Raw genomic sequence first — 26,070 nt, 5'->3', positions numbered from 1 at the left:
TTGCCTACCTACTTGGGGGCACCTGACATCTGGGGCAAGAAAAACAGAAGAAAATGGCGTTGGATGCATCTTATATACCCCTGGCGCACTGACGTCAGGGAAGAAGCGACAGCAACCGACGCCGGACCAAGACTTTGGAACTCTGGCCGAATGCGGGACCGCCTGACGGCAGGATAACTCAAGTGTAATGACTGCAGCAGTGTGAACACTCGAACATCTACATTTATGGTAGGTACAAAACTGTACTTTTCTGTACATTGGAGGGAATAAAGACAGTTTGAAAAAAGAATTAGTTTCAAGAATGTTAAGTGTTAACTGACTGCTACACTAGTAGGAAATGAAGCTAAAGTGAAAAACAAGAGCCTGTATAGTGCAGACTTCCTTGCTGATGCTTGTGCACATCCCCTCTTTGTCTAAATAGACACGCATGTATATAATTTAACTTTTATTTTTTGCTCTAGTGTGGCTCAGCAGGAGCGTCAGCAACAGAATTTGGAGGATGCCTTAAAGGAGATGGACAAACCTTTGGCTCGCCACATTGATGACTATGATTTGGACCGCATGCTACGGGAGCAAGAACGGGAGGGAGATCCTATGGCTGGCCTCCTTAAGAAGAAGAGGGAGAGTCAGGACAAGAAAGGTAAAGCAGCAAATTTCATTTGTGAGAGCTGGCTATGCACTTTTACTGTTACTCAATTGTTAGCAGCAGAAGATGTCCTTCCATGCAGTACTCTTTACGTAAGGGATCTCCTGCCAAGTCAAGGGTACCCCAATGTCTAGACAGTATATCAAAGCTGAATAAAGTGCTGCCACTTAGATAAAGTCAGAAAAAAAAATACATGGAGCAAAAAAACATTAAACTATTCTAGCACCACAATGACCAAAGAGACCAGTGATTGTATATATTTATTGAGTAAACTACGTAAGTAAAAACTTTAACTTACAAAGCTTCTTCAGGCAAATGAAAAAAAAAACTATATTACAGCATTTAAATAGTAAAGACAATTAAAACCATGTGACATAAAAAGTCTAGCATGTAAAGTGGCAGTCATCTAAGTTTTATTTCTTAAATCTTTTAAAATAGGTTTCACTGTCAAAGTTTCATTAAGCCCGAGGGGGGGGCGTACGTGCTTTAAACGAGCTAGCTGTTTTCTTGTTTTTCTGTTCCATTCAGTAAATTACCCCCTCTAATATTCTCATTAATAGTTTGCAATATTAAAAACATGAGTTTATGCTATGATGTTCTTCGTGTTTCACTGTTGCAGTCATCACACTTGGGTTATTTGCCTGCAGGTAGCCCTCAGTCGGCCTGAATACCAGAGACTTAGTATTTCTGCGTTGGATGCTGTCACTCCAGGACTGACGCCAGGTTGTCAGGGGTATAAAAACAGGCAGCCAATGCCATTACACCAGTCTTTCTTGCCGAGGAGCCCGAAGCAGAAGCAGTTCGCAAGTGCCGGTCGGCCGCTACCTGAATTTTCGTTTACGAATGTAATAATCCTGAAGTCTAATAAAGCTAAGTACCCTGTTGGGGATACTTTTTTCTTGATCTAACCAATGTCAGAAAAAGTTAACAATTGTCTTGCCTGTGGAAAGCAAATACCTCACAGAGATTTTCATTCTTACTGCGTCACCTGTTTAGGCCCAGACCACAACATCCCTTGCTGTCGGTTTTGTGCCTTATTTAACACCCGAACTATTCGTCGTCAGGCTCTTTTTGTCGCTAAATTCTTTTGCTCTCGATCTCCATATTCTGAAATGGCTTTGGTAAGCCATCCGACTACCGATATTCCGAAAAACGTAAAAAGACAGAGACAGACCGCATAGGTCCAAAACTGCCAACAACACTTCCGTTAAGCTAGTCGCCAGTCCGCCGGTACTCAGTGAGGCACTTTCGCAGCCCCTGATGCACACTTCAATTGATTCGCAGGCCTCTACTGAGACCCATTTGGTGTCTGGTATGCCGTGAGACTCTTGGAACCTGCGGATGTCTCTACCTTGGATGGGTCCGGAGCTGCTGAGCAGGTACCGGCTTCTGAGGCAGTTATTCACTCAACCGATGTTTGACTCAAACCGACAACTTTTTTAACCAAAACTACTGCGTTTCTGTTACAGACCATTATTATAATTCTGTGGTAAATACAGTTGAGAAGTGACACAAGACACCAAGGCACAAGCTTAAACAGTTTATTACCATAATCAACAAATTAAATCAAAAATAAAGATGTCTGTACTTACAAGCATTAAAGGAATTATCAAGCCCACTAATAGGGGAACTCCAATCTATACAGTGCAGCTGTTTAGTCAACAAGCTTGCAGACACTGATACATCCAGGAACTCAGTCTAAGCTAAACGTTCGTGTTGATCAAAGTAAATCAGTCAAATCAAATCCAGAATGTACGTTCCATTACGACAGGGCTGACACTGGCAAAATAGCTGTATGCTCAGTTCAGGCTAGTGCAAAGATCAATCAAATCTGGATGGTGAGTTCTGTTAAGACAGGGCCGACACTGGCAAAATAGCTGTATGCTCAGTTCAGGCTAGTGCAAAGATCAATCAAATCTCGATGGCGAGTTCCATCCTGTTATCAGCCTTTGAGCTTTTTATAGGTTTGAAGAGGCCATAGGGTCAACAGGTTTGGCTGATGACATCCAGATCATAAGTTTAATCATAAACTGATGGAATGTTTTAGAAAATTACATATCATTTCCTAAGCTGTAAACAAGTCCTGTATGTCTGGTTTTATGCATTACTTCCTCTTCTAAGAGAACAGTTATCCCTTAGCTGACTGCAGACTTGTGATAGTTCCTTTTATTTGACTCTGTCAGCTGATAAACATTTTTTCAGGTTAATCAAAGTTCAATGCACTAAAGTTCAGTAAGCAAGGTTTGCACTTAAAGCATGTGTCTAGCATATTTTACAAAAAAGCTATATGCAAGATGCAGTCCCTTAATATAACTGTTGTCATTTCACTGTACGCAGGAGTAAGATGGTCGAGGTACCTAATAATTTGGGCAAGCTGTGTGGGCCCATCACAAGCCACCCCTTGCATCGAGCAACTCACACTGCATACTTTTAATAAGTCTTAGGAATCCTAGCCAACAATTTGTAATGAACAGTTTAGCATGTTGAAATAAGATCAGTTGACAACATACAAAACAAAATAGAACAAATGGTAATGAGCAGTAATGGATGCAAAAGCAAGTTGAACCAGGCTGACGCCTTGGGTGACCACATGAAAATATTATACCAATGCAAGCAGTTATTTTTTTTTTTCATTTGCATTTTTTACAATTATACCTTTGTTCTTAATCATTTTTATCAAAGTCTGATGCACATCATATAACATCTGATTTTATAGTTGCAACACAATCTGTCCCTCTTTGCTTGTTGAAAGTAAGGACGCATTAAAGCTGTTCATTTTGGATTAAGTTTAAAAATACACACACACACTAACATTTTCGTACTGTATACTTCACCCTTTATATTCCCCCATCTGATGCTGTAAAGCATAACTCCAGATGAACGGGCACTTTTTCACTTGCTATCAGACATTTTTCACAAGCAATTTCCTTTTGTTCCAGACACAAACAGTTTTTATGCAATTATTTTATCTTAATGTATGCAGCTTTTAGTAACTCATACTTTTGTTGCCCTTGGTGTCAGTTAAACTTTTTAGTGTTTTATAAGTTTTGTTTTATCTTACCACATGTCCCATTTATAGGCTGGCATATGAAATGTCCCAGTCCATTAAATGCAGTTAATTTACTGTCCATGGCATGCAAAACAATTAAAGGCAAAATAGTCTCCCAGTATTTTAAACACATTTTTTCCTGGGATTCTCACACAAAACTTGTAGCTATGTTTCTTGTCAGTATGGTTTTGGAAGTAATCTGTTTTCTAGTAGGAATTACAGTCTGCTAATTAATATCCACTTCAGGTTGTTAATAGTTGTCAGTGTTGTTTTGCCATATCTGTATTTTTCAGAATAACTAATTCGGCCAGTTTCTTTTGCATTAGAAACCGCTTCAGATACATTAGCTCATTTTTGCAAATACCATTTTTATTTTTTGCACAGTTGATGTTTGTGCTTTCAAAGTTTTCATTAAAGTATCATCACGTTGCCACCCCTGGATTGGGAAATCTAATTGTTTGCTCCAGTGAAACTTTTACAGCAAAACCCAGCGGTCTTTTCTTACCAACATTTTCTTTGTGCCACAGTCCACAAGACATTACATTGTTTTGAATAGTCACTTTTTAATGCTGCAGTAGGTATCTCTCTTTTTATATCATACCAGGGAATTTTACTGATGATTTTTGCTGTGTTTTACTTTCATTCATAGTCCGTCTTCTATTCTGAAAATGTTGTATCACAGTCTACATTGCAATGTCCACATTGTTTTTTTCTCTCATAATGATATAGTCACTTTATTAACCTGTTTAGTGGGGTTATGCAAGTATCATTGTGGAGTACTCGGAAAGTATACTGTCTCCCTTTCCAGGTAAAAGCAAATTGTGCTCTGTTTCCTCTGCTATAGAAATGGAGAAGAACACATTAGCCAAGTCCAAAATCGCATGGTATGATCCAATAGATGGAAGACAGTCTCTAACAATGTCCAGAACAGCTGCTGCCAGTGGTGGTGTCACTTTACTTATTCCTTTAGGATCAGTAGGCAGAGAATGATTGACCATACTCTCAGCAGGTTCAGTTTTTGTCCATCTGCAACAGGTTTTGCATTGTCTCTAATATGTTTGACCGCATTAACAGAGCAGATCTGCACTGTTGGTCCTACTGTGGTTTTTAAGGTTTCCCTTTTTTAAAATATCTATGCTTAACAAAACTTTTAAATGTTATTTTATTTGTAGCTTTACCCCATTGTTTTCTGCTGTCAAGCTATGTTGGTCTACTGCATTAATAATATGCTTTAAGTGTGGGTGGAACATTAAGCAGGCACATTTGTGCATTAGAAAGTAAGACTATTACAGGTTGTGCCTCAGCTATTAGAATACCTAGCAAATCACACTCTTTACACTCATAATCAAATAATGTATAGCGAATACCATTCCATGTTGTTGGAACACAATTTCGTCTACAAATTAATACGTGCACTGTAGTCTGTGAGGGATGATGTCCTTCAAGAATGCAACAGCAGTCATAACATGTGGGTTGTCCTGCCTCAGGCAGCCCTCGGTCGGCCGGATTCCAAAGTCTGGGTCCGACGTCGGCTGATGTCGCATTTCTCTCCGACGTCAGAGCGGCTGGAGTATATAAGCATCAGTCGACGCCATTTTCTTCAGTCTTTCTTGCCGCGCGGTGCCCAAAGCAGAAGCAGTTCGCAAGTGCCAGTCGGTCAGCTCCTGTATTCTACGATACCGAAGTCATCAAAAAAGCTAAGTACCCCGTTGGGGACCTTTTCTTGCCTCAGCCGATGTCAGAAATTACTGAAAAAGTTAACAATTGTCTTTTTTGTGGTAAACAAATACCTCATAAGGATTTCCACTCTTATTGCCTCCCTTGCCTGGGCTCAGACCACGACGTCTCGGCCTGTGTAGCCTGTGCTCGCTTCAACAAGCGCACTCTCAGGCGCCGGGCGGAGTTCGCTGAAGACTTTTTCGGCAATAAATTTGCTTATACCATGCCGTCGGATCTTCTGACATCGCAAACTCCCAAAAAGCGAAAAGACCGGGACCGACATCCTCGGCCCGCGTCTACTACCGACTCCATGCCAAAACCTAGCGCGAGTGCTCCGGTTCCCTCTGAGACGGTCTCTCCACCGCTCCGAACCGAAGACACCGCAGTACCGACGACTCCGATTCCAGACATTACTCCGACGCCAGTTATAGATTTTCCTCCGGATACTGAAACCGAGGAGATGCCCGAGACCATTGCTGTAGACAAGGTCACTCCTGCACGTGGAGCTGCCAGGCCTCCTATGGCCATGTCTATTAAGGCCTACACTAGGGCTAAGGCCGCCAGCAAAACAAAGCATATCACTTCAAGATCCTTACCTCAGCCGACTCCAGAGACACAAATTATGTCCATGGCTGCTGATTTAATTTCCATGATTAGAGGTTCACAGACCCATACAGAGAGAGCATCCCAGCCTCCTCCTGATAAAAGGCCCCGGGTTGAACCCTCTGACCCTACTCCTTCAGATGAAGACTCTGAGGGCTCTGTCCACTCTGATAGCCAGGAAGAGCTCTTCCAGACCTATGAGGACTCCGATGCAGAAGATTCCATCCCTTGGCCTCCCTCCTGAGGATATTTCCTTTGGGAAGTTCTGCACACCATGAGGGAACATTTCAAGTGGCAGGGCCAAGAATATTCTGATTCAGGAAAGCCTTAGGACTTTCCTTAAGAAGCCTCAGCACAGGCCCTTAGCTATTCCTCCTGTACTTGATGTTCTGGATGATTTGTATTCTGATTCTAGTGCTACCCCTGATACTCTCCCTCCTGCACCAGCCAAGCCAGACAGGTATTACAGGGTCCCAGAAACTCATTCCCATTTATTCAGGGCCCATACTGTTGATTTGGAAACTATTTCACAGGGACCTAAAGGAGTTTCAGCCTCCACCTCTAAAAATCCTTTGCCTTCCAACAGGGAGGCAAGGTCTTTAGAGAGATGGGGTAAAAAGGTTTACACTTCCACTACTTTATCTATGAGAGCTTTGAATTGCCTTTTTCATATGTTCCAATATCAGGATTATCTCTTAGAAGATTTACAAAAAACACTAGCTTCTCCTGATCCTTTAGACAGGAAGACTTTGCAGGAAGCTGTACATAACACTCAGCAAGTAAGCAATCACTTCCTGCAGTGTGGATATGATGCACTGGAAGCTTCATGTAGGGCAGCTATGACAGGGGCAGTGATGCGAAGACATGCTTGGTTAAAAGATCAACCTCTACCAGATCATGTAAAAGCAAAACTTCTGGATGCACCTTTGGAAAAGAACAAGCTTTTGGTGCAAATGCTAAGGATGTGCTAAAGACCATTGAAGAAAAAGCAAAATCAGTTCAAACTGTAAAGGATTTCCTCCAGGTTCAACCCCCCAGATTCAGTAGGAACTGGCCTTCAAAAAACTGGTCCTTTCCTAATCCAGAAAAGTTTCAAAGGGGTAAGAACAGACGTGGCCGAAGAAGAGGCCAATACAGAGGCCCTTACAGGGGACGTCAATGGCAGCCAGGAAACCAAAGAAGTGACGCAGGGGTTTCTCCTGCCCAACAACCACAATCTCAATGACTTTCCTCTACTACCGCCTACCAGGGAATAACTAGAAGCTCCCTTGGGTGGAAAATTATCTCTGTTTGCAGAAAACTGGCACAGACTGACAAAGGACAAATGGATTTTGGACATTATAGACCGAGGGTACAGGTTTCATTTTCATACCCTACCAAGAAAACAAGGCATGCCAAATCTACCACAACATCAAAGGGCAGAGGCTATCAAGCAAATCTCTCTGCTAGCTCAAATGAAAGCAATAGAAAGAGTTCCACAACAAGAACAAGAACAGGGATTTTACTCAAGACTGTTCCTTGTTCCAAGAAAAGAAACTCAATGGAGACCAATACTGGACTTGTCCGCATTAAACACCTTTCTCATAGTACCAAAGTTCAAAATGCTGACTCTGCAGCAACTCCTTCCCATGCTGGGCAAGGAGTCGTGACTGATTACTCTGGACCTCATGGAGGCATACCTGCATGTCCCTATCAGACACTGTTGCAGAAGATACCTCAGATTTCTTGCAGGGCCAGAGCATTATCAATTCTCAGCATTGCTATTTGGCTTATCTACTGCGCCCAGAGTGTTTACAAAATGCCTGGCTTCAGTAATTGCTCATTGCAGGCTCCAGGGTATACAAATTTACCCGTACCTGGACGACTGCCTCATACAAGCGGACGACAAACTGATGTTGACAAAAAATCTGGAATATGTCATACGATTACTTCAAGCTCTGGGATACACAGTCAACTTCCAAAAGTCAAGACTGCAGCCATCCCAGCAAATAATCTTCTTAGGAGCCAAACTAGACACAGCCTCTCAAATGGCTTACCTGACAGAAGACAAGCAAGAGAAGTTAACTCATTACTTCAAAGAATTAGCAAAACTCACCCAGATGACTGCAAGGAGATTCCTACAGGCCCTGGGTTACATGGCATCCTGCATTCTACTGGTTCCATTAGCAAAACTACACACGAGAAAGCTTCAATGGTACCTAAAAAGCGTTTGGTCTCAGCACAGCAACAACTTGGAGACAATCATACCACTCATTCCATGCTTACAAAAGGAATTCCTATGGTGGGCCATGACTACAGACGCCTCAGACCTCGGATGGGGGGCGCACATGGAAGGCAGATGTATACAAGGACAATGGTCTCCAAAGGAAACACATCTGCATATAAATCAAAAGGAAATACTGGCAGTAATGCATGCTATTGAGGCTTTTCAAAACCAACTCCAGCAAGGTCACTTAATGATACGGACAGACAACACCACTGTGATGTGGTACATAAACAAGCAGGGGGGCACTCACTCTTATCCCCTTTGCAGACTGACAATGCAGCTTTGGGAGAAATCACTGAGTCTAAACATCCAGTTACAATCACAGTTTGTTCCAGGAAAAGACAATGTGTTGGCGGACAGCCTAAGCAGGAATTTCACAGATCCACACGAGTGGAGGTTGCATCCGAAGGCTTTCAGACAACTCACTTCGACATGGGGCAAGCCAGAAGTGGACCTATTTGCCTCTCACCTCAATCATCTACTACCAAAACTTTGCACAAGGACATACCATCCAAAGGCTTGGAAAATAGATGCTCTTTCATTCAACTGGAGCTCCCTAGCAATCTATGCATTCCCACCTCTGCCACTGATGACCTCAGTATTACTAAAGATCAAAGCAGAGAAGCCCAAGGGAATCATAATAGCTCCGGACTGGCCAAGACAACACTGGTACCCACTACTACGGAGCATATGTCACACCAGGAGGTGGGCCCTCCCTCAGTGGCCTCTACTTTTGACTCAGCACAATTTCGGAACACTGCATCCAAACCTTCAGACTCTGCAGCTAACAGCCTGGGAGATTCCATAAATAAATTCAACTTACCTCTCTCTAAGGAAGTTCAGCGGATACTAACAGAGGCTCGAAGACCGTCCACCAGAAAGGTCTACTTAGCCAAGTGGAAAAGATTCAGCAATTGGAATACCAGCAAAGGGCATGATGCATCATTACTGAACATCCTACTTATCTTGGAATATTTGGCAGATATGTTACAGAGTGGCCTCTCATATTCATCAATAAAAATACATGCATCTGCCATTTCAGCTAGATACAACACTGATCCTCCTGTTTTTTCTCACCCCTTACTAAGACAATTCCTCAGGGGAATCAAGAACATTAAGCCACCAAGAAAGGCCCCAGTGCCAGCCTTGGGACCTCAATTTTGTCTTAGAAAAACTGACTCTACCTCCTTTTGAGCCAGCAGCATCAGTTGACTTGCAATTTCTATCATGGATAACAGCTTTCCTGTTGGCAATTACCTCAGCAAGAAGGGTTTCGGAACTACAGGCCCTAATGGCAATACCACCCTTTATTATTTTCCACAGAGACCGGGTTTCATTAAGGACCAACCCTACCTTTATGCCAAAAGTGGTATCTAGGGTTTCTCTAAATCAAGCCATTCATCTGCCTGCCTTTTTCCCCAATCCTGAGAATAAGGGGGAAAGGCTTTTACATACCTTGGACATTCATTGACAACTTCGATACTACCTGGACAGAACCAAGGCAAGTAGGAAGTCTGAACAGCTTTTTGTAGCTTACGCCCCTGCAGTCCAAGGAAAAGCAATTTCAAAACAGACTATTTCTAAATGGATTGGACATTGCATCAGATTCTGTTATTCCTTTCATGGAAAGACTGTTCCAGCCTATGCCGGACCACATTCCACCAGAGCTACAGCCACCTCTACAGCATTTTTAAGAGGGGTGCCTACAAAGGACATTCTAGAAGCTGCTACATGGAGCTCCGTGCATACATTCTCAAAACACTACAATCTCCCCCTATATTCCAGATCCAGAGCAGGCTTTGCTTCGGCAGTCCTGCAGGGTTTGATTGCCACACCATCACTCTCCTAGAGCATACCTCCTCCCCTAGCTAAGCTATGGTATTCTACCCACATGTTATGACTGCAGTTGAATTCTTGAAGGACATAGTACAGTTTTGTACCTACCATAAATGTAGATGTCTGAGAGACATGCAACTGCAGTCGGGTTTTCCCTCCCTCCATACCCCTCTATGCTTAGGGTCCACTCCTATCCCCCTCTCTCTTAGCTGGGGATATCTGTTATGGTGTATTTGTTTTATTGCTCATGTATTTGTTTGGAATCCTGTTTTTGTCTTCCAATTTGATTACAGCCTTCCTTGGAGGGCACATGGCATCTGGGGCAAGAAACACTGAAGAAAATGGCGTTGGCTGATGCTTATATACTCCAGCCGCTCTGACGTCGGAAAGAAATGTGACATCAGCCGACGTCGGACCCAGACTTTGGAATCTGGCCGACCGAGGGCTGCCTGAGGCAGGACAACCCACATGTTATGACTGCAGTTGCATGTCTCTCGGACATCTACATTTATGGTAGGTACAAAACTGTACTTTTTTCTAGCCCTCTGCATTTTCTTTGTTTATGCTGTTAAATAAACAAATTACTGTTTGTTTTTTAGTAAATTGCCTTGCCTTTTTAAAGCCATCTGTGTAAGAATATGTTTTTTTTATATTTTCTGTAGTGTACTAAGTTGCTGTGTGAGCTCACTTACTCTATGTTGTAAAAGCTGTCAAAAACATTTATTTGGCTGCACATGCTCCAGCTTTAATATATATATTTTTTCTCTTAAAACTGTTAAGGCTAAAGGAGTAGATGTGGGCAGCTTAAGGCTCTTATCAATTGCATTTTTCCCCTTCTCTTTTTGTATATCTTTTTCTTTGTTTTTTTCCAAAGACAAATCAAGTCTGCTAGAGCCTTTGCCATCTCATTTGAATTTACTTCATGCAGAAATTCTAAAGGCTCTGAAGGTGGTGGGGGAGAAACTCTACTCAGTACTCTAGCAAGAGGATCCCTTTGACCCCATCCATGGGTCCTGCAGGAATTTTACCTAGGTTCTCTGCCTCATACTCTTTTTTGCTAACATTTCTCTTTAAAGAAAACAGCATTGGTGGTTGTGCCATCTTCTCTGTATAACCTCAGAATCCCATCCTTGTCGCCAATTTGTTATGGTCCATTATTTTAATTCTATGGTTAATACAGTTGAGAAGAAGTGACACCAAGGCACAAGCTTAAACAGTTTATTACCATAATCAACAAATTAAATCAAAAATAAAGATATCTGTACTTACAAGCATTAAAGGAATTATCAAGCCGACTGATAGGGGAACTCTACATTGCAGCTATCTGTTTAGTCAACACACTTGCAGGCACTGATACATCCAAGAACTCAGTCTAAGCTAAACGTTCGTGTTGATCAAAGCAAATCAGTCAAATCAAATCTAAAAGATGAGTTCCATTAAGACAGGGCTGACACTGGCAAAATAGCTGTATGCTCAGTTTAGGCTAGTGCAAAGATCAATCAAATCTGTATGGTGAGTTCAATGCTCTTGTCAGCCTTTGAGCTTTTTATAGGTTTGAGCTGGCCATAGGGCCAACAGGTTTGGCTGATGACATCCAGATCATAAGTTTAATCATAAACTGATGGAATATTTTAGAAAATTACAAATCATTTCCTAAGTTGTAAACAAGTCCTGTAATGTCTGGTTTTATGAATTACTTCCTCTTCTAAGAGAACAGTTATCCCTTAGCTGACTGCAGACTTGTGATGGTCCCTCTTATTTGACTCTGTAAGCTGATAAACATTTTTTTCAGGTTAATCAAAGTTCAATGCACTAAAGTTCAGTAAGCAATGTTTGCACATAAAGCATGTGTCTAGCATATTTTACAAAAAAGCTATATGGAAGATGCAGTCCCTTAATATAACTGTTGTCATTTCATTGTACGCAGGAGTGAGGTGGTCAAGGCACCTAATAATTTGGGCAAGCTGTGTGGGCCTATCACAGTTTCTTAGGCCAAGAGTACGCACTATGCCTAGAAAACCGACGACCAAAGTACATGCACCTGCTCCCATGCCACAGAAACAAATGCTTACAATGGCTGAAGATCTTTACGCTGATTAGGGGAAGTCAGCCTTCCCCTGCTAAGAGACAGAGTCCAATCCCCTTCAGCTTCTACAGGCCTGGAGTTCGATGAATCTGAAATTTCTGATTATGAAGACATGCCCTTATCTGCTTATGAGGATTTAGATGCAGAGGAATCCATTCCCTCTGCCTCCCCTCCAGAGGATTTTTCTTTTGGTGAAACCTTGCATACGTTTCGAGAGCATTTCCACTGGGAATGCCAAGACTGTCCTCAGTCCAAAAAGAAACTCAGAGAATTTTTAGAGTTGCATCAACACAGGCCCTCAGCAATACCGCCTGTCCTGGATGTTGTTTTTATGGAATTCAGTCTTACTCCTGACACTTTACCTCCTTCCTGTCCCTAGGAAACGCTCACAAATTTATTTTCAAGAATCCTGCTGCTGACCCAGAGATCATTTTCCAGGGCCCTAAAGGTATCAAGGCTACTACAGCCAAGAATCCCACCCCTTCGGACAAGGATTCCAGAGCTTTGGACAGATGGGGTAAGAAGGTATATACCTCTGCAACTCTTGCTATTAGGGCATTGAATTGTCAGTTTCACATGCTGAAGTACCAGCAACATATTATGGAACTTATTAAACAGAAAGCGGCAACCTTTTCAGACTGTGCAGAAAATAAAGAAAGCTGAAAAACGGATGCATAACAATGCAAGATGTATATTTTTATATTTCAGTAGTAGCCTATATTTATGTGCCTTAAAGTTGCATTCTCTATATTGTCAAACTATAGTGTACTGACAGATAAGTGAAGGTAAAGTAAGTGCTGAAGGAGTTAAAGGATGTTATGTTGGAAAGTGTATTCAGACAGTTAATGAATTGTGGCAGGTGTTTATGGAAACCAGATTAATTAATAGATATTCTCTGGCCTTCTCCGGCTGGGAGATGAGTAAGGCTCTGTGAGACAGTGTGGACTGGTACTGAAAGTTACAAGGTTGAGGTACAGTAAATTTTAACATAGGTGGCTTTAAAATGCATATGTAAGAACTGTTCACATGAAGGTCTAAGTGAATCACGAGGGCTTAAACATTTTAAAATATTTTGCTTTGCTAAAAGTAATCTCAAAACTTGCCCACTTCGCCTCACATTCTATCCCCAGGTATTTAATCCTCCACGATTTCTGTGTTAGAACGATACTTTGATTTTTCAACTCTTGTTTTACTCCCAAATTGATGGATCAGTCACACAATGCTTGCATTCCCACTAACCTACATCACTACAAACTTCTGTACCAATAGGGACCATTCACTACACTCCATATAAATACTAAGCCTTTTTGTTTGTCTTAACTATATATCTAGCTGGTAATGATGTAAAACTTTAAACCTGGGCATTACAACCCCCAACAGTCATGTCATTGATTCACAACTGCCTTTCACAGAATTCCTGAAGAAATTTCAATCTCTAATTTAAAGGGAGAGTGTCAAAGATTTTAAACTACTTTAAATGTTTTGGTAAACACTTAAGTCATGTGATCCTATTGTTTACATTCAGTCAACTTTTCATGTAAGAGCTCAGGTTTCACTACCTTTGCAGGGGAGGGTTAGTTGCACAGCAGGAATGCTTACAGCTTCATCTGTGTGCTCCTTTTTATGTATAGTCTCTTGCTGACTCAGGTTTCATCACTTTATTTTGAAGTTTACTAAACCTGTTGAAGTCTGGGGCGGCCGTGGTGGTGCAGCGGTTAGCGTTGTTGCCTCACAGCAAGAGGTTCTCCGGTTCGATCCTCGGCTGGGGTGCCTTTGTGCGGAGTCTGCATGTCCTCCCTGTGGTCGCGTGGGTTTCCTCCCACATCCCAAACACATGCTGTAGGTGAATTGGACACTCTAAATTGGCCCTAGGCATGTGTGTGTGCGTGTGTGCTTTCTGTGGAAGGTTGGGCGCCAGAATGGCAACTCAATACAGTAAAACTCCACTGCCAATCATGAGTGGACAGGTGATACACTTTGGCGACCCCTAACCAGGAAAAGCCGAAAGAGGAAGAAGAAGATGCACTCTGCGAGCCAAGCCAGCAAGCATACTTTGCAGTGTGGCTTTGACACCCTAGAAGCATCTTGCTGGGCAGCTGTCACTGGCTCTGTACTGAAAAGACATGCTTGGCTGAAGAAGCAGACCTTGCCAGACCATGTCAGCTCAAAGTTACTAGACGCTCCTTTGAATAAGGACTGTTTGTTTGGCACCAAAGCAGAAGAGGTTCTTAAAAAGATGGAAGAAAAAGCTATGTCTGTGCAGACTGTAAAGAATTCTTACAAGTGCAACCCCCTAGATTCAGTAGGCATTGTCCCTCCAAACACTGGTCCTTTCCAGCCCCCTCCAGGCCTTCTCAAACCAGACCCAGGGGAAACGGACCACCCAGACTTTAGTCTCAGGGTATGCAGAGATCTAAGGAATGGAGTGCCCCCACTCCTAAAGCAGGGAGTGGTAAACCACCTCCTTAGGGAAAAAGCTCACAATGACTTCTTTACTCCACTCCCCACTCCTGCCCAATTGCTTGTGCCCTAAGGAGGAAAACTTGCCCTTCATGCAAAAAACTGGATGTCCTTCACTCAGGACCGGTGCGTCCTCAACATTGTACGTCAGGGGTACAAATTTTTATTTCCATTCACTACCAACCCCAAACGGGTTTCCAGACCTTCCTCCAAACCAGTGGGCAGAGGCTGAAAACCAAGTACTTTCCCTGCTCAATATCAGAGCTATTCAGCCAGTTCCAGTAGAACAGAGGGGTCAAAGATTCTACTCCAGACCCTTCCTGGTACCCAGGACAGAGTGCTCTTGGAGCCCAATCCTGGATCTTTCCATTCTAAACATCTTCCTGCTGGTCACTGTAAGCAGTGGCACTGATGGTCAATAAAGACTGGAAGATACAGATTTTAGTGTATAGACAATTTAATTTTCCGCTTTCGTCTCACCAAGACTTCATCAGTAAAATAAATGAAATGGTAAAACGCCAACAACTCACCTTAAATACTTTCCTGCTGCGTAAAATTATTCAGTTGACCTGCAAAATATATATATAGGTCATATGAATAATTGTACGCAGCAGGAAAGTATTTAAGATGAGTTACTGGTGTTTTACTGTTTCATTTGTTTTTCTGATGAAGTCTTGGTGAGACGAAAGCGGAAAATTAAATTGTCTATACGCTAAAATCTGTATCTTCCAGTCTTTATTGACTGTCAGTGCCATTGCTTACAGTGATTTTTGGTGGTTTCAGCTTTGGTTACACCTTCCTGGTGGTACCAAAATTCAAAATGCTTACCCTGCAACAGCTTCTTCCTATGCTAGCCAAGGGTGCCTGGTTAGTCACCCTAGACTTAAAAGAAGCCTGTCTGCATATCCCCATAAGGGAATCATGCAGGAAGTATCTATGTTTCAGGGCAGGGTCTATGCATGATCAGTCCTCTGCACTTCCCCTTGGCTTATCTACTGCGCCCAGAGTATTCACAAAATGCCTGGCTCCAGCCATTGCATACTGCAGGCAGCGAAATGTCCAAATTTAACCGTACTTGGACTGCCTGATTCAGGTGGGCAATCAGGAATTGCTGCTGCAGCACCTGACATTTGTGAAAAAATCTTCTCCCTTCCTTGGAGTACACAATCAATGAAAAGAAATCAACACTGATACCCAGTCAAAAGATTGTATTCTTGGGAGCAATCTTGGACACAACTTCCCAGATGGCATTCCTCACCTCAGAAAAACAAGTCTATCTGACAGACTACTTCAAACAAATGGCCACCAGAACCCATCTATCTGCAAGAAAAATACTGCAAGCCCTAGGGTTCATGGCCTCATGTATACTGCTGATTCATCTGCAAGACTGCATATGAGGAAACTTCAATGATACTTAAAAAGTCTTTGGTGCCAACATTCTCAGGACCTGGAAACAGTCATTCCTATCATACCCTGTCTAAGGACAGAGTTCCTCTGGTCGGCAGAAGCATGCAACCACAAAAAGGGACGGCTATTTACTCAACCTCAAGCCACCCAGACCCTAACCACATCCGCATCAGACACAGGGGCACACATGGATGGAATATGTAATGTTAAGTTGTCAATCTCGCCTTCATTCTTGCTGGATGGGTTCGGAGCCGATCCTCGGCTCCGACTCGGCACTTGCTTTAGCTCGAGAACTCCTTTTACCAGCTCGAGGCAACCCTATATCCCATGATGCAAGGCGGAACTACCTCAGATCTTGTTTGCCGCTTAGCGAAAGAGGTCTCCTTTGCCAGCTGAGGTAAGTTTTTTCTTAGTGAAATAAGAAAAAGTGTAGTTAGGGGTTTATTTTTCCCTGTTAGTGTTAGTTTAGTCTGTACTTAGTTACAGTCCACCCTATTCTCTTCCTTTCAAACTTTTTATAAATTTTAATCTAAAGTTGTCTAGTCAGGCCTAGTTCCCCATTGGTTATTTCCTTCCTGTGTGTTTGTGTAAGGGATTCATTTGTGTGTTTGTTGGGATTGTTTGTGTTTCTTCCTTCTAGGATGTCAAAAGAAGGCAAGGTCTCAGGCTTCAAGAAGTGTGACCAGTGCTGTCAGAAAATGTCTCTGACAGACGGTCACACTTCTTGTGTTTATTGCCTGGGGCCTTTGCACCTGCAGGACTCCTGTGCGTTGTGTCATGCTTTTAGCCAGAGAGTCCTGCAGGAAAGGAGGAATAAGCTCATCCTCCGAGGCTTACTGAAGCCAGAAGGTTCTCCTCCTAAATCAGGTTCAGGAAAACCTCATAAGCCACCGAAGGTTCAGGCTACAGTGTCCAAGCCTCCTCCGGTGGCTCCGGCCCCGTCGGAGCCGACATCGGCTCCGGCTGGAGTCGATACATCTTCTGTTCAAATAGTGGGTTCGGTGCCGGCCGGCTCCGATACCCTGACTACTGTGGCGTTGTCGGCTCCGGCTGGAGCCGATACTTTATCCAGCATCGGAGCCGAGATATCCTCGGCTCCATCTGGAGTTCAAGGGACTTCGGCTCCGATGGTTTCGACCCGTAAGAGATCTCGGTCCCCTTCGATACTGAGTATCCACTCAGCTCCGGGATCTCCTCTCTTGTCGGAGCGGAGCCATCGGAGCCGATCTTCGAGATCTTCCAGGCTGTCTGACCACGATTTGGAGAGGGTGGTAAGCAGGCTGTTGAAGTCTCAGGCACTGGCCCAAATGCTCCATAGCCCGTCTCAACAGACTTTGGCTATAGCCCCAATCCCTGAACTTCCTCCTCCGACTCCACACCAGAGTTCGGAGCCGGAGCTTCTCGGGACAGCGACTGTTTCGATGCCGGAGCCGATACATCCTTCGGCTCCGTCGTCCTCGGCTCCGATCTCCTCCTTGAGACCTTCCTTGGAGGGATCCGGTCGTCGGGTTTCCACTGTCGGCTCCGAGGGGGCTAGTGGCATCGGACTCTTGTCCGACCCCGCTCTCCCTCTCGGGGCTTCGGCTTTGGTAAGCTCGGCGCCGACATCTGCCTCTGAGCCTTCTCTCTCTTTGGAGCCGACCATTCCTGTCTCTTCGGAGCGGGGATGTTCCGGCCTCCCGGGGAGAGGAGCCTTTGAGGTGATGAGGAGTGTCCTGGCCTCTGAGCCTGGTCAACGGTCCATCCCTCTAGCTCCTCCCTCATCAGTGCCTGCAGATGCCTCTTGCCAGCCTCTTGCTCACAGGCCCAGGGATCCATCACCCCAGGTTTCCCCACTGGGAATTTCCTCCTCTTCCGAGGTTTCTCCTGATCCTGCAGGGGAACCCCCTCGGAAGAGGACGTGTAAGAGGAAACACACAGACTCCCCTGAGTCTACTACATCTGATGCCGACTTAGATGAGTCGGAGGGTTACCCACGGTCCCCCTCTGAGGATGTCTCCTTTTCAGACATCCTTGAGCTCCTCAAACAGAGGGGGAATTGGCCCTCCATTGACCCCTCCGAGGATGAGTCGGTATACCTGGAGGCTTTTGGATCCCGACCCTCCACCTCCTGGGTGTCTCCGCCTTTCGACCCACTTATGCAGGTAGTGGCTCGGAAGGCATGGGCGGCTCCAGATTCTGTGGAACCTGTCCCCAGAAGACCATCCAAGTTCATTACGGCCCCTTCGGATAAACAGTTCCTTTCCAAAGGTGTCTCTGTGGATGCTATGGTGGTGGCGGCGGCCACTAAGAAGGAACTGGCGGATCCTTCAGTACCTGTCCATCCTCCTAACAAGGATTCTAGGACCATGGACAGGTATGGAAAGTGGATGTTTTCTTCAGCGACCTTTGCTATGCGTTCGCTGAATTACCTTTGTCACTTCACCAGGCTTCAACGAGATATTCTCAAGGAACTGGGTGAAGTAGTCCAGGATCCTTCTGCTGCTGGGGCTCAGGAAAAGATTGCCTCACAGCTTGCTATCCTGAATTCCATATCTAACTCCTCCATGCGGCTCATATCTTATGCAGCCGATGGAGCGAGCAGGGCCGCAGGCACAGGAGTTGCTCTTAGACGCCAAGCCTGGATGCGGCTGTGTAATTTTGCGGACCCCTTTAAGGCGTCCTTCACTAATACCCCCTTTGATGGTTCGGCTTTGTTCGGACCTCAGGTGAAGGATACCTTGACCAGGTGTGAGCAGGATGGTAAAACTTTCTGCCGTTGGAGTCCAATTTTCCACTCCTTCTAGACCATATCCCAAGGGTCAGAAAGGGGGGAAGATGTGGTTCCATAAAGCCCAAGGAGCTACACCGGACACACGTGGTCAGTTTACCCCCAGAGGCAGAGGGGGTAACAATAATAGACGCCGCCCTAGAGGCAGGGGGGGTCCTCAGAACCAGGGCAACAGGGAGTCTCTTCCTGAGAAGTCCTTTCAGCATCCCTGAGGTGTTGCCCGACTGTCCACCCTTGGAGGCAGTCGGGGGAAGGATTTCACTGTACCCAGTAGCCTGGCAATCCCTATCCCAAGAGAAGTGGGTACAGTCTATTATATCCGAGGGTTACAAGATCCCCTTCGAAAGGTTTCCCGTACCTCTTCAATCCCTTCCAGACATCTCACCCGGTCAAAGGGATTTGGCAAAACAGGAGGTTTCAAAACTCCTAGAAAAAAGAGCCGTCCAGACAGTGCCGGCAGACCAAGTAGGATCCGGCGTCTACTCAAGATTCTTTTTGGTCCCCAAAAGGACGGGAGATTGGAGACCAATATTAGACCTGAGCAATCTAAACAGATTTGTCAAGAAGGCAAGATTCCGGATGGTCACGCTTCAGTCCATTCTGCCCTTTCTTGGCAAGGACAACTGGATGTGCTCTATAGACCTTCAGGATGCGTACTATCACATAAAGATTCACAGATGCTCCAGAAGGTTTCTCCGCTTTCGGCTAGAGACCAGTCATTACCAATTCAGAGCCCTGCCCTTTGGCCTCACTTCAGCCCCCAGAGTGTTCACCAAATGCATGGCAGTGGTCACAGCTCACCTGAGACGTCTAGGATTCCAGGTGTTTCCTTATTTGGACGACTGGCTCCTCCGCCACCACCAAGTGTCAGCTTCTTCAGTCCAGAGACTACACCCTACAGCTTTGCAGGAAACTGGGAATTTCAGTAAATTTCGAAAAATCTTCTCTGCTGCCTTGCCAATCTATCACCTTTATAGGCGCAGAATTAAACACCGTCAAAATGTTAGCCAGACTAACAGATCAAAGAATTCTGGACATCCAAAAATTTGTTCGGCTTCTGTTACAAAGCAACAAGATCAAAGCCAGGTTTGTCCTGAAAGTTCTAGGTCTAATGGCTGCGGCCATTGTTCTTCTACCACTGGCTCGCTTCCACATGCGTCTCCTGCAGTGGATGTTATTCACGCAGTGGTCGTACCACAATCTTCCGATGAGACACGAAATCTTAGTAACACAGTCGTGCAGGGCTCATCTGGACTGGTGGATATCTTCCCCTCTTCTTCATCAGGGCCGACCCTTTATTCCCCCTCCTCCAGTTGCCACAGTCACTACGGATGCCTCTCTGATCGGGTGGGGGGGGGCATTATCAGGGCAGGATGGTCCACGGGACGTGGCAACCCATAGAATACCATCTGCGCATAAATGTCCTCGAGATGAGAGCAGTGCTTTTAACGTTGCAAGCCCTCGACGACTTTCTTCCCACGGGGACTATTGCAGTACAAACGGACAACATGTCCGTGGTCTGGTACATCAACAAACAGGGCGGAACCAGGTCCTATCCGTTATGTCGAGAAGCTCTCAGACTTTGGCAATGGGCGATCTCTTCTCAGCGGTTTCTGATAGCAACGCACATCCCCGGCAGGTCCAACCTATTGGCGGACAGGCTGAGCAGATCTATTCTGATGCCTCACGAGTGGTCTCTCAATCAATCTGTAGTGGATCAGATTTTTCTGAAGTGGGGCACTCCTTGTTGCGATCTTTTCGCTACACCTCAAAACAACAAGTGCCCAGACTATTTCACTCTATTTCCCCTTCCAGGCCAACCCCTGAGAGACTCTCTAACCCAGGATTGGCCTCGGGGACTTCTTTATGCTTTTCCTCCCTTTCCATTGATTCCACAAGTCATTCAGAAAGCCACCGTTTTGAGAGCCAAATTGATCCTCATTGCTCCATATTGGCCTCGACAAATTTGGTTTCCGTCTCTGCATCGTCACCTTCTGGTGCAGCCCTGGCATCTGGACCCAGTTCCGGATCTTTTGATCCACCAGTCGGGTCAGCAGCACCGGGCCATTCATTCTCTCAACCTCACTGCTTGGTTGCTCCACTTCCTACCCTAGCCAGGCTACTGATGATTTCGGACTCAGTCAGAGACATTTTAGTCTCTTCCTTGAAGTCGTCCACTAGGACTGTTTATGCTAGCAAGTGGCGACGTTTTTCTATTTGGGCAAATTCCAGAAATATTGACCCCTTTACTGCTCCTGTACATTCGGTTTTAGATTTCCTGGCGGAGGTTTTTCATTCAGGATCCTCGTCATCTACAGTCAAAGTACAACTGGCTGCTATTTCTAAGTATCATGTTGGCCTGCATGACAATAACATTATGTCTCATAGGTTATGCAAGGCCTTTCTCAGAGGAGTTTTCCTCCTAAAACCACCTATAAAGCATCCTCCTCCGCAATGGGATCTAAACTTAATGTTGGCATCCTTGATACTACCTCCCTTCGAACCGTCTGCTTCATGTTCTTTGAAGTTATTGACCTGGAAAACTATATTTTTACTGGCTGTCACTTCTGCAAGAAGGGTTTCCGAGATTCAAGCTCTCTGCATCCGTTCCCCTTATTTGGTTTTTCATAAGGACAGGGTATCATTAAGAACTAACCCTTCCTTTCTTCCCAAAGTCGTATCTCAAACCAACATTAACCAATCTATAGATCTACCAGTCTTTTTCCCAAACTATTCCGACAGAGCTGAACAAAAACTGCATTTTTTGGATGTCCATCGTCAGCTCAGGTACTATTTGCATAGAACTAAACAATTCAGAAAATCGGACCAACTATTTGTCTCCTATGCAGAAAACAGGATAGGTCTTCCAGTATCTAAGGTGACCTTATCCAGATGGTTGACTTCCACTATTTCCTATGTGTACTCTCTCAGGGGCAAACAGCTATCTTCTAAGCCAAAAGCACACTCAACCAGGAGTCTATCCACCTCTGCAGCTTTTCAGGATAGACTACCCATTGATACCATTTGTGCAGCAGCTACTTGGGCCACACCTCATACCTTTGTCTCTCATTACAAGTTGGACTTGGCCTCTAGAGATAGGGCCAGTTTTGGTTCCACAGTTCTCAAGAGTCTGTTCCATTGAGCCACCCGGGATACAGGTGCTAGGGACGCGGTCCCATCCAGCAAGAATGAAGGCGAGATTGACAACTTAGCATTTAGAAGTTATGTACCTACCATAACGTTCCATGTTAGTTGTCTTCTCTCGCCTTCTTTCTTGCGTCCCTCCCTCCTTCCCCCTGGCCTGGACAGATCTTGGAGAGTTCCTATTAGATTGTTTCCTCCGGTACGTTGTTAGGAGGATTTCTTTAGGAACCATTGTTCCTGTTTCTGTTAGGATAATCTTTAGCAAGGTTAGTTAGCTGCCAAACGAGATCTGAGGTAGTTCCGCCTTGCATCATGGGATATAGGGTTGCCTCGAGCTGGTAAAAGGAGTTCTCGAGCTAAAGCAAGTGCCGAGTCGGAGCCGAGAATCGGCTCCAAACCCATCCAGCAAGAAAGAAGGCGAGAGAAGACAACTAACATGGAATGTTATGGTAGGTACATAACTTCTAATTCAGGGCCACTGGAGCCCAAGTCAAATTTATCTGCACATCAACCAAAAAGAAATGCTAGCTGTACAGAATGCCTTGACAGCTTTCAGATCCCTAATCTTTCCAGGACAACTGCTAATAAAAACAGACAACACCACAGTTATGTGGTACATCAACAAGCAGGGGGGGAACCCAGTCCTACCCACTCTGCAGGCTAGCCATAGCCCTGTGGAACACGGTCTTGGACATTCCAGTCCATCTGCAAGCTCAATTCCTGCCAGGCAAACAAAACTTACTGGCAGACGACTTAAGCAGAAATCTCCTAGACCCGCATAAGTGGCAGTTGGAGCACAGCACCTTCAACCTTCTGATCCAGAAATGGTGGACCCCAGAGGTGGATCTATTTGCCTCCCCCTACAACCACCAGCTCAGCAAATTCTGTATCAGGAATCCTCACATCAGGGCCTGGAGAGTGGATGTCCTGTATTTTCAGTGGGTAAATCTCTCACTTTATGCCTTTCCTCCTCTGCCCCTCCTTTCAAGAGTATTACTCAAGGTAAAACAGGACAGACCCAAGGACAATTCTGATTGCCCCGGTTGCACTGCTACCAACTCCTGCGCAGCCTATCGGTGCCACCCTGGCACGTACACCAGAATCCAACTCTCCTTTTTCAGCAGGAGGGACAGATTCTGCATCCACAACTGCAAACCCTAGGTCTTGCAGCCCGGCTTATTCATTGAATTCTCCCCCAGCGACCTTAAGCAAACAGGTGTTGGATGTCTTTCTTGAAGCCAGAAGACCTAGTACAAGAAAATCCTATGCTGATAAGTAGAAAAGGTTCTGCTCATGGATTCAATGTAAAGGAGAGGACACAATATTGCCCTCTCTGTCTCTTATCCTGGATTACTTAACAGATCTACTCTACAAAGGCCTGTCCTTCTCCTCCATTAAGATACATACCTTAGCCATTTCTGCTCATTACAACACTGAGCCACAGTTCCTAAGAGGGGCAAACAACTTAAGGCTACCAAAGAGAGCACCCACCCCTGCCTGGGACCTTAACTTTGTACTGGAAAAGCTCATGCTTCCCCCCCTTTGAATCTGCTGCATCTGCAGAGTTAAAATTCCTCTCTTGGAAAACAGCCTTTCTTCTAGCCATCACTTCAGCTAGACGAGTATCTGAGCTACAAGCCCTGATGGCTGTGGACCTTCATTATTTTCTATGCTGACAGGGTTTCCCTCAGGACTAATCCTTCCTTTATGCCTAAAGTGTTGTCCAGTGCGGCTCTCAATCAATCCATCCATTTGCCAACCTTCTTCCCTAATCCTCAAAATAAAGGGGAAAGGATCCTGCTCTCCTTGCATGTGCACAGAAAGCTCAGATTCTACCTTGATAGGACTAAGCCCTTCAGAAAATCTGACCAGTTACTAATCAGCTTTGCAACAGGGACAGAGGGCAAGGCCATTTCAAAACAAACTATTTCCAAATGGATAGCACACTGCATCCATTTCTGCTACAAACATCATGGGAAACCAACCCCTCAGGGAGTCAGAACACATTCCACTAGGGCAACATCTGCCTCTAAAGCATTTCTCAGGGGAGTCCCTACCAGGTACATCTTGGAGGCTGCTACCTGCAGTTCTGTACACACCTTCACCAAGCATTACCACCTGCCTATCTTTTCTAAATCCAGGGCAGGATTTGCTACAGCAGTCCTGCAAGGCATACTAGCCAGCTCTAACTCTTCTTGACTGCCTCCATCCTTCTTCAGCTTTGGGAATCCACCCAAGTATGATGACTGCAACAGTGAAACACGAAGAACATAGTACAGTTGTGTACACTCACGGCCGGCCTTAGGCATAGGCGAACTAGGCGACCTCCTAGGGCGCCGTGCAGGCGGCCTTGTAAAGGGCGCAATTTTGGCTTATTTATTTGTTTATTTTAATTAGTTTAATTAGTGCATTCTTTCTTCCCAGTGCCTGCAGCAGGTGGCGGGAAGAAAGAATGCACTAACTAAACCAATTTAAAAAAATACAAGGGCGTCAGAACCATGGGGGGTGAGCACCCTCCCACTTTTACAGCTGCAGCAGGTCGATTGCCCTGTTTGCTTTTGCCTCTCTGTATGTGCAGATTCCAGGTATGTTAAGTTGTTCCATACGGAGTGGAATTGCTTTAGGTAAAGTAAAAGTTTAATGCAGCTAGTTTAATGTTGAACACTTAGCCAGGGTGTGGATTCGTAGTGTACACCCATTGCTGGTATGATAAAAAGGTTAAAGTAGATAGTTTCTGATGGCGAATTGAAAATGCAGTTTTGTTGCAGCGGTAGTAATTGACTGAGGCACCGATTTTGCGTTTAAATGCATTATGAACTTTCTGCCGCTCCAATCTGTTGTAGCACGTGTTTTATGGCAATGTTTCCCTTAGGAGAAGTGGTTTACAGCTGTTTGTCTTCTGTCGGATAGGTCAGGAGAGCAGATGTGTCATAAAATATACTGTTCAAAGGTGCTGTCCTGCCTTGCTATTTATCGGATCTGTCTTTGATTTCATGCGTATAAACGTTTATTTTTTTCGTAGTTATGTGATTATACCACTGTTCCCGAATTTTTGGCCTTGAAGTACTAATGAACAGTTTTGTCTCAGTGTTGCCAAGTTCCGCTTTTATCTTGTGCTGGTGTCAGTAGGCATACCCCTTGCATTCTTGCAGTCCGTCATGTACAGAATATTTTAATGGGTCTAGTTTTGCCAAGTTCATATGCATCAGATATTCTTATTTCAAGGACATAAATGACATCCACATGATTTGGAGAAACTGCATGAGTTATTCATGTTTGTTACCCTATACAGTTTTACATCTTTAGGGCAATACCCTTTAATTTAAAATAGTTTGTTGATGTTGCAGGAGTTTGTACACAGACGTTTTGGTTTTGCGAAGAATTACAAATGCTATGTTGCAATTGTTACACATTACTAAAAATGCCGCAATGTCATGTTTGCAATATACATGCTAAATTTATAAAAGTAATATTTTGTAATACAGTTTTCATGTATATTTCTCTTGATATGCTGCAAAGCACTTCAATTGAAGTGCCAGAGAGGAATCAAGTATGTGGTAATTATGCAAACTGTGTTTGTAATTCAAAAAGTATCAGGTTTGATGTGTGTACAGGTGTGCAGTATGTAGGAACTGTGAAACTGTCCCACCACTTATGAGTGATGTTTGACCCTGATCTGGAAATTACAGGACCAGTTTTGTTAAAGATGGAAAACTTAGTTTTTTTTTCTATCCTAAATACAAGATTTGATGTCCTAAAAGGAGTGAAAGTTGGGAATGTTTGTTTAGCCGGTTGAGTCTGCTGTCAACAAAAAAAGTATATCTTGGCAAGTTTACCCCTATGCAGTTTTTGCAGTTTTGATGGGGAGTATTTATCCCTTTCATGACTCCCTGTCTGAGGACGTCACCTCCAATTAGTATTGTGAACACAGCGTATGTCACACTATTCTGAAAAATTAGATCAAACTCGAAGAAAAGGTAGGTCTGGCTAAGGGGGCATCTGTAGTTGTACCACAGTTGCATGCCACATTGTAAATCTTTAATGTGGGTTTAAGCATGGGGGGGGACTTCAGAAGGCCATACAG

At 44.4% G+C, this 26,070-nt stretch overlaps 1 protein-coding gene across 1 annotated transcript in view; it reads left to right on the top strand.

Annotated features, from left to right (window-relative positions):
* The first annotated feature begins 337 nt into the window (after positions 1-337).
* BUD13 (BUD13 homolog) overlaps positions 338-26,070 on the top strand; it is a 252,929-nt gene continuing 227,196 nt past the window's right edge. Inside the window, exons 1-2 of the mRNA XM_044079472.1 lie at positions 338-348; positions 462-640. Coding sequence (XP_043935407.1) covers positions 338-348; positions 462-640 — 190 coding nt within the window. The remainder of the gene's footprint in view (positions 349-461; positions 641-26,070) is intronic.

Source organism: Protopterus annectens, chromosome 8.part0 (genome assembly GCF_019279795.1).
Source record: "Protopterus annectens isolate FY-2018-M chromosome 8.part0, PAN1.0, whole genome shotgun sequence".
Lineage (NCBI taxonomy): Eukaryota > Metazoa > Chordata > Ceratodontiformes > Protopteridae > Protopterus > Protopterus annectens.
Note: the sequence above shows the minus strand (reverse complement) of the source record. Positions and strands in the feature narration are given on the sequence as shown.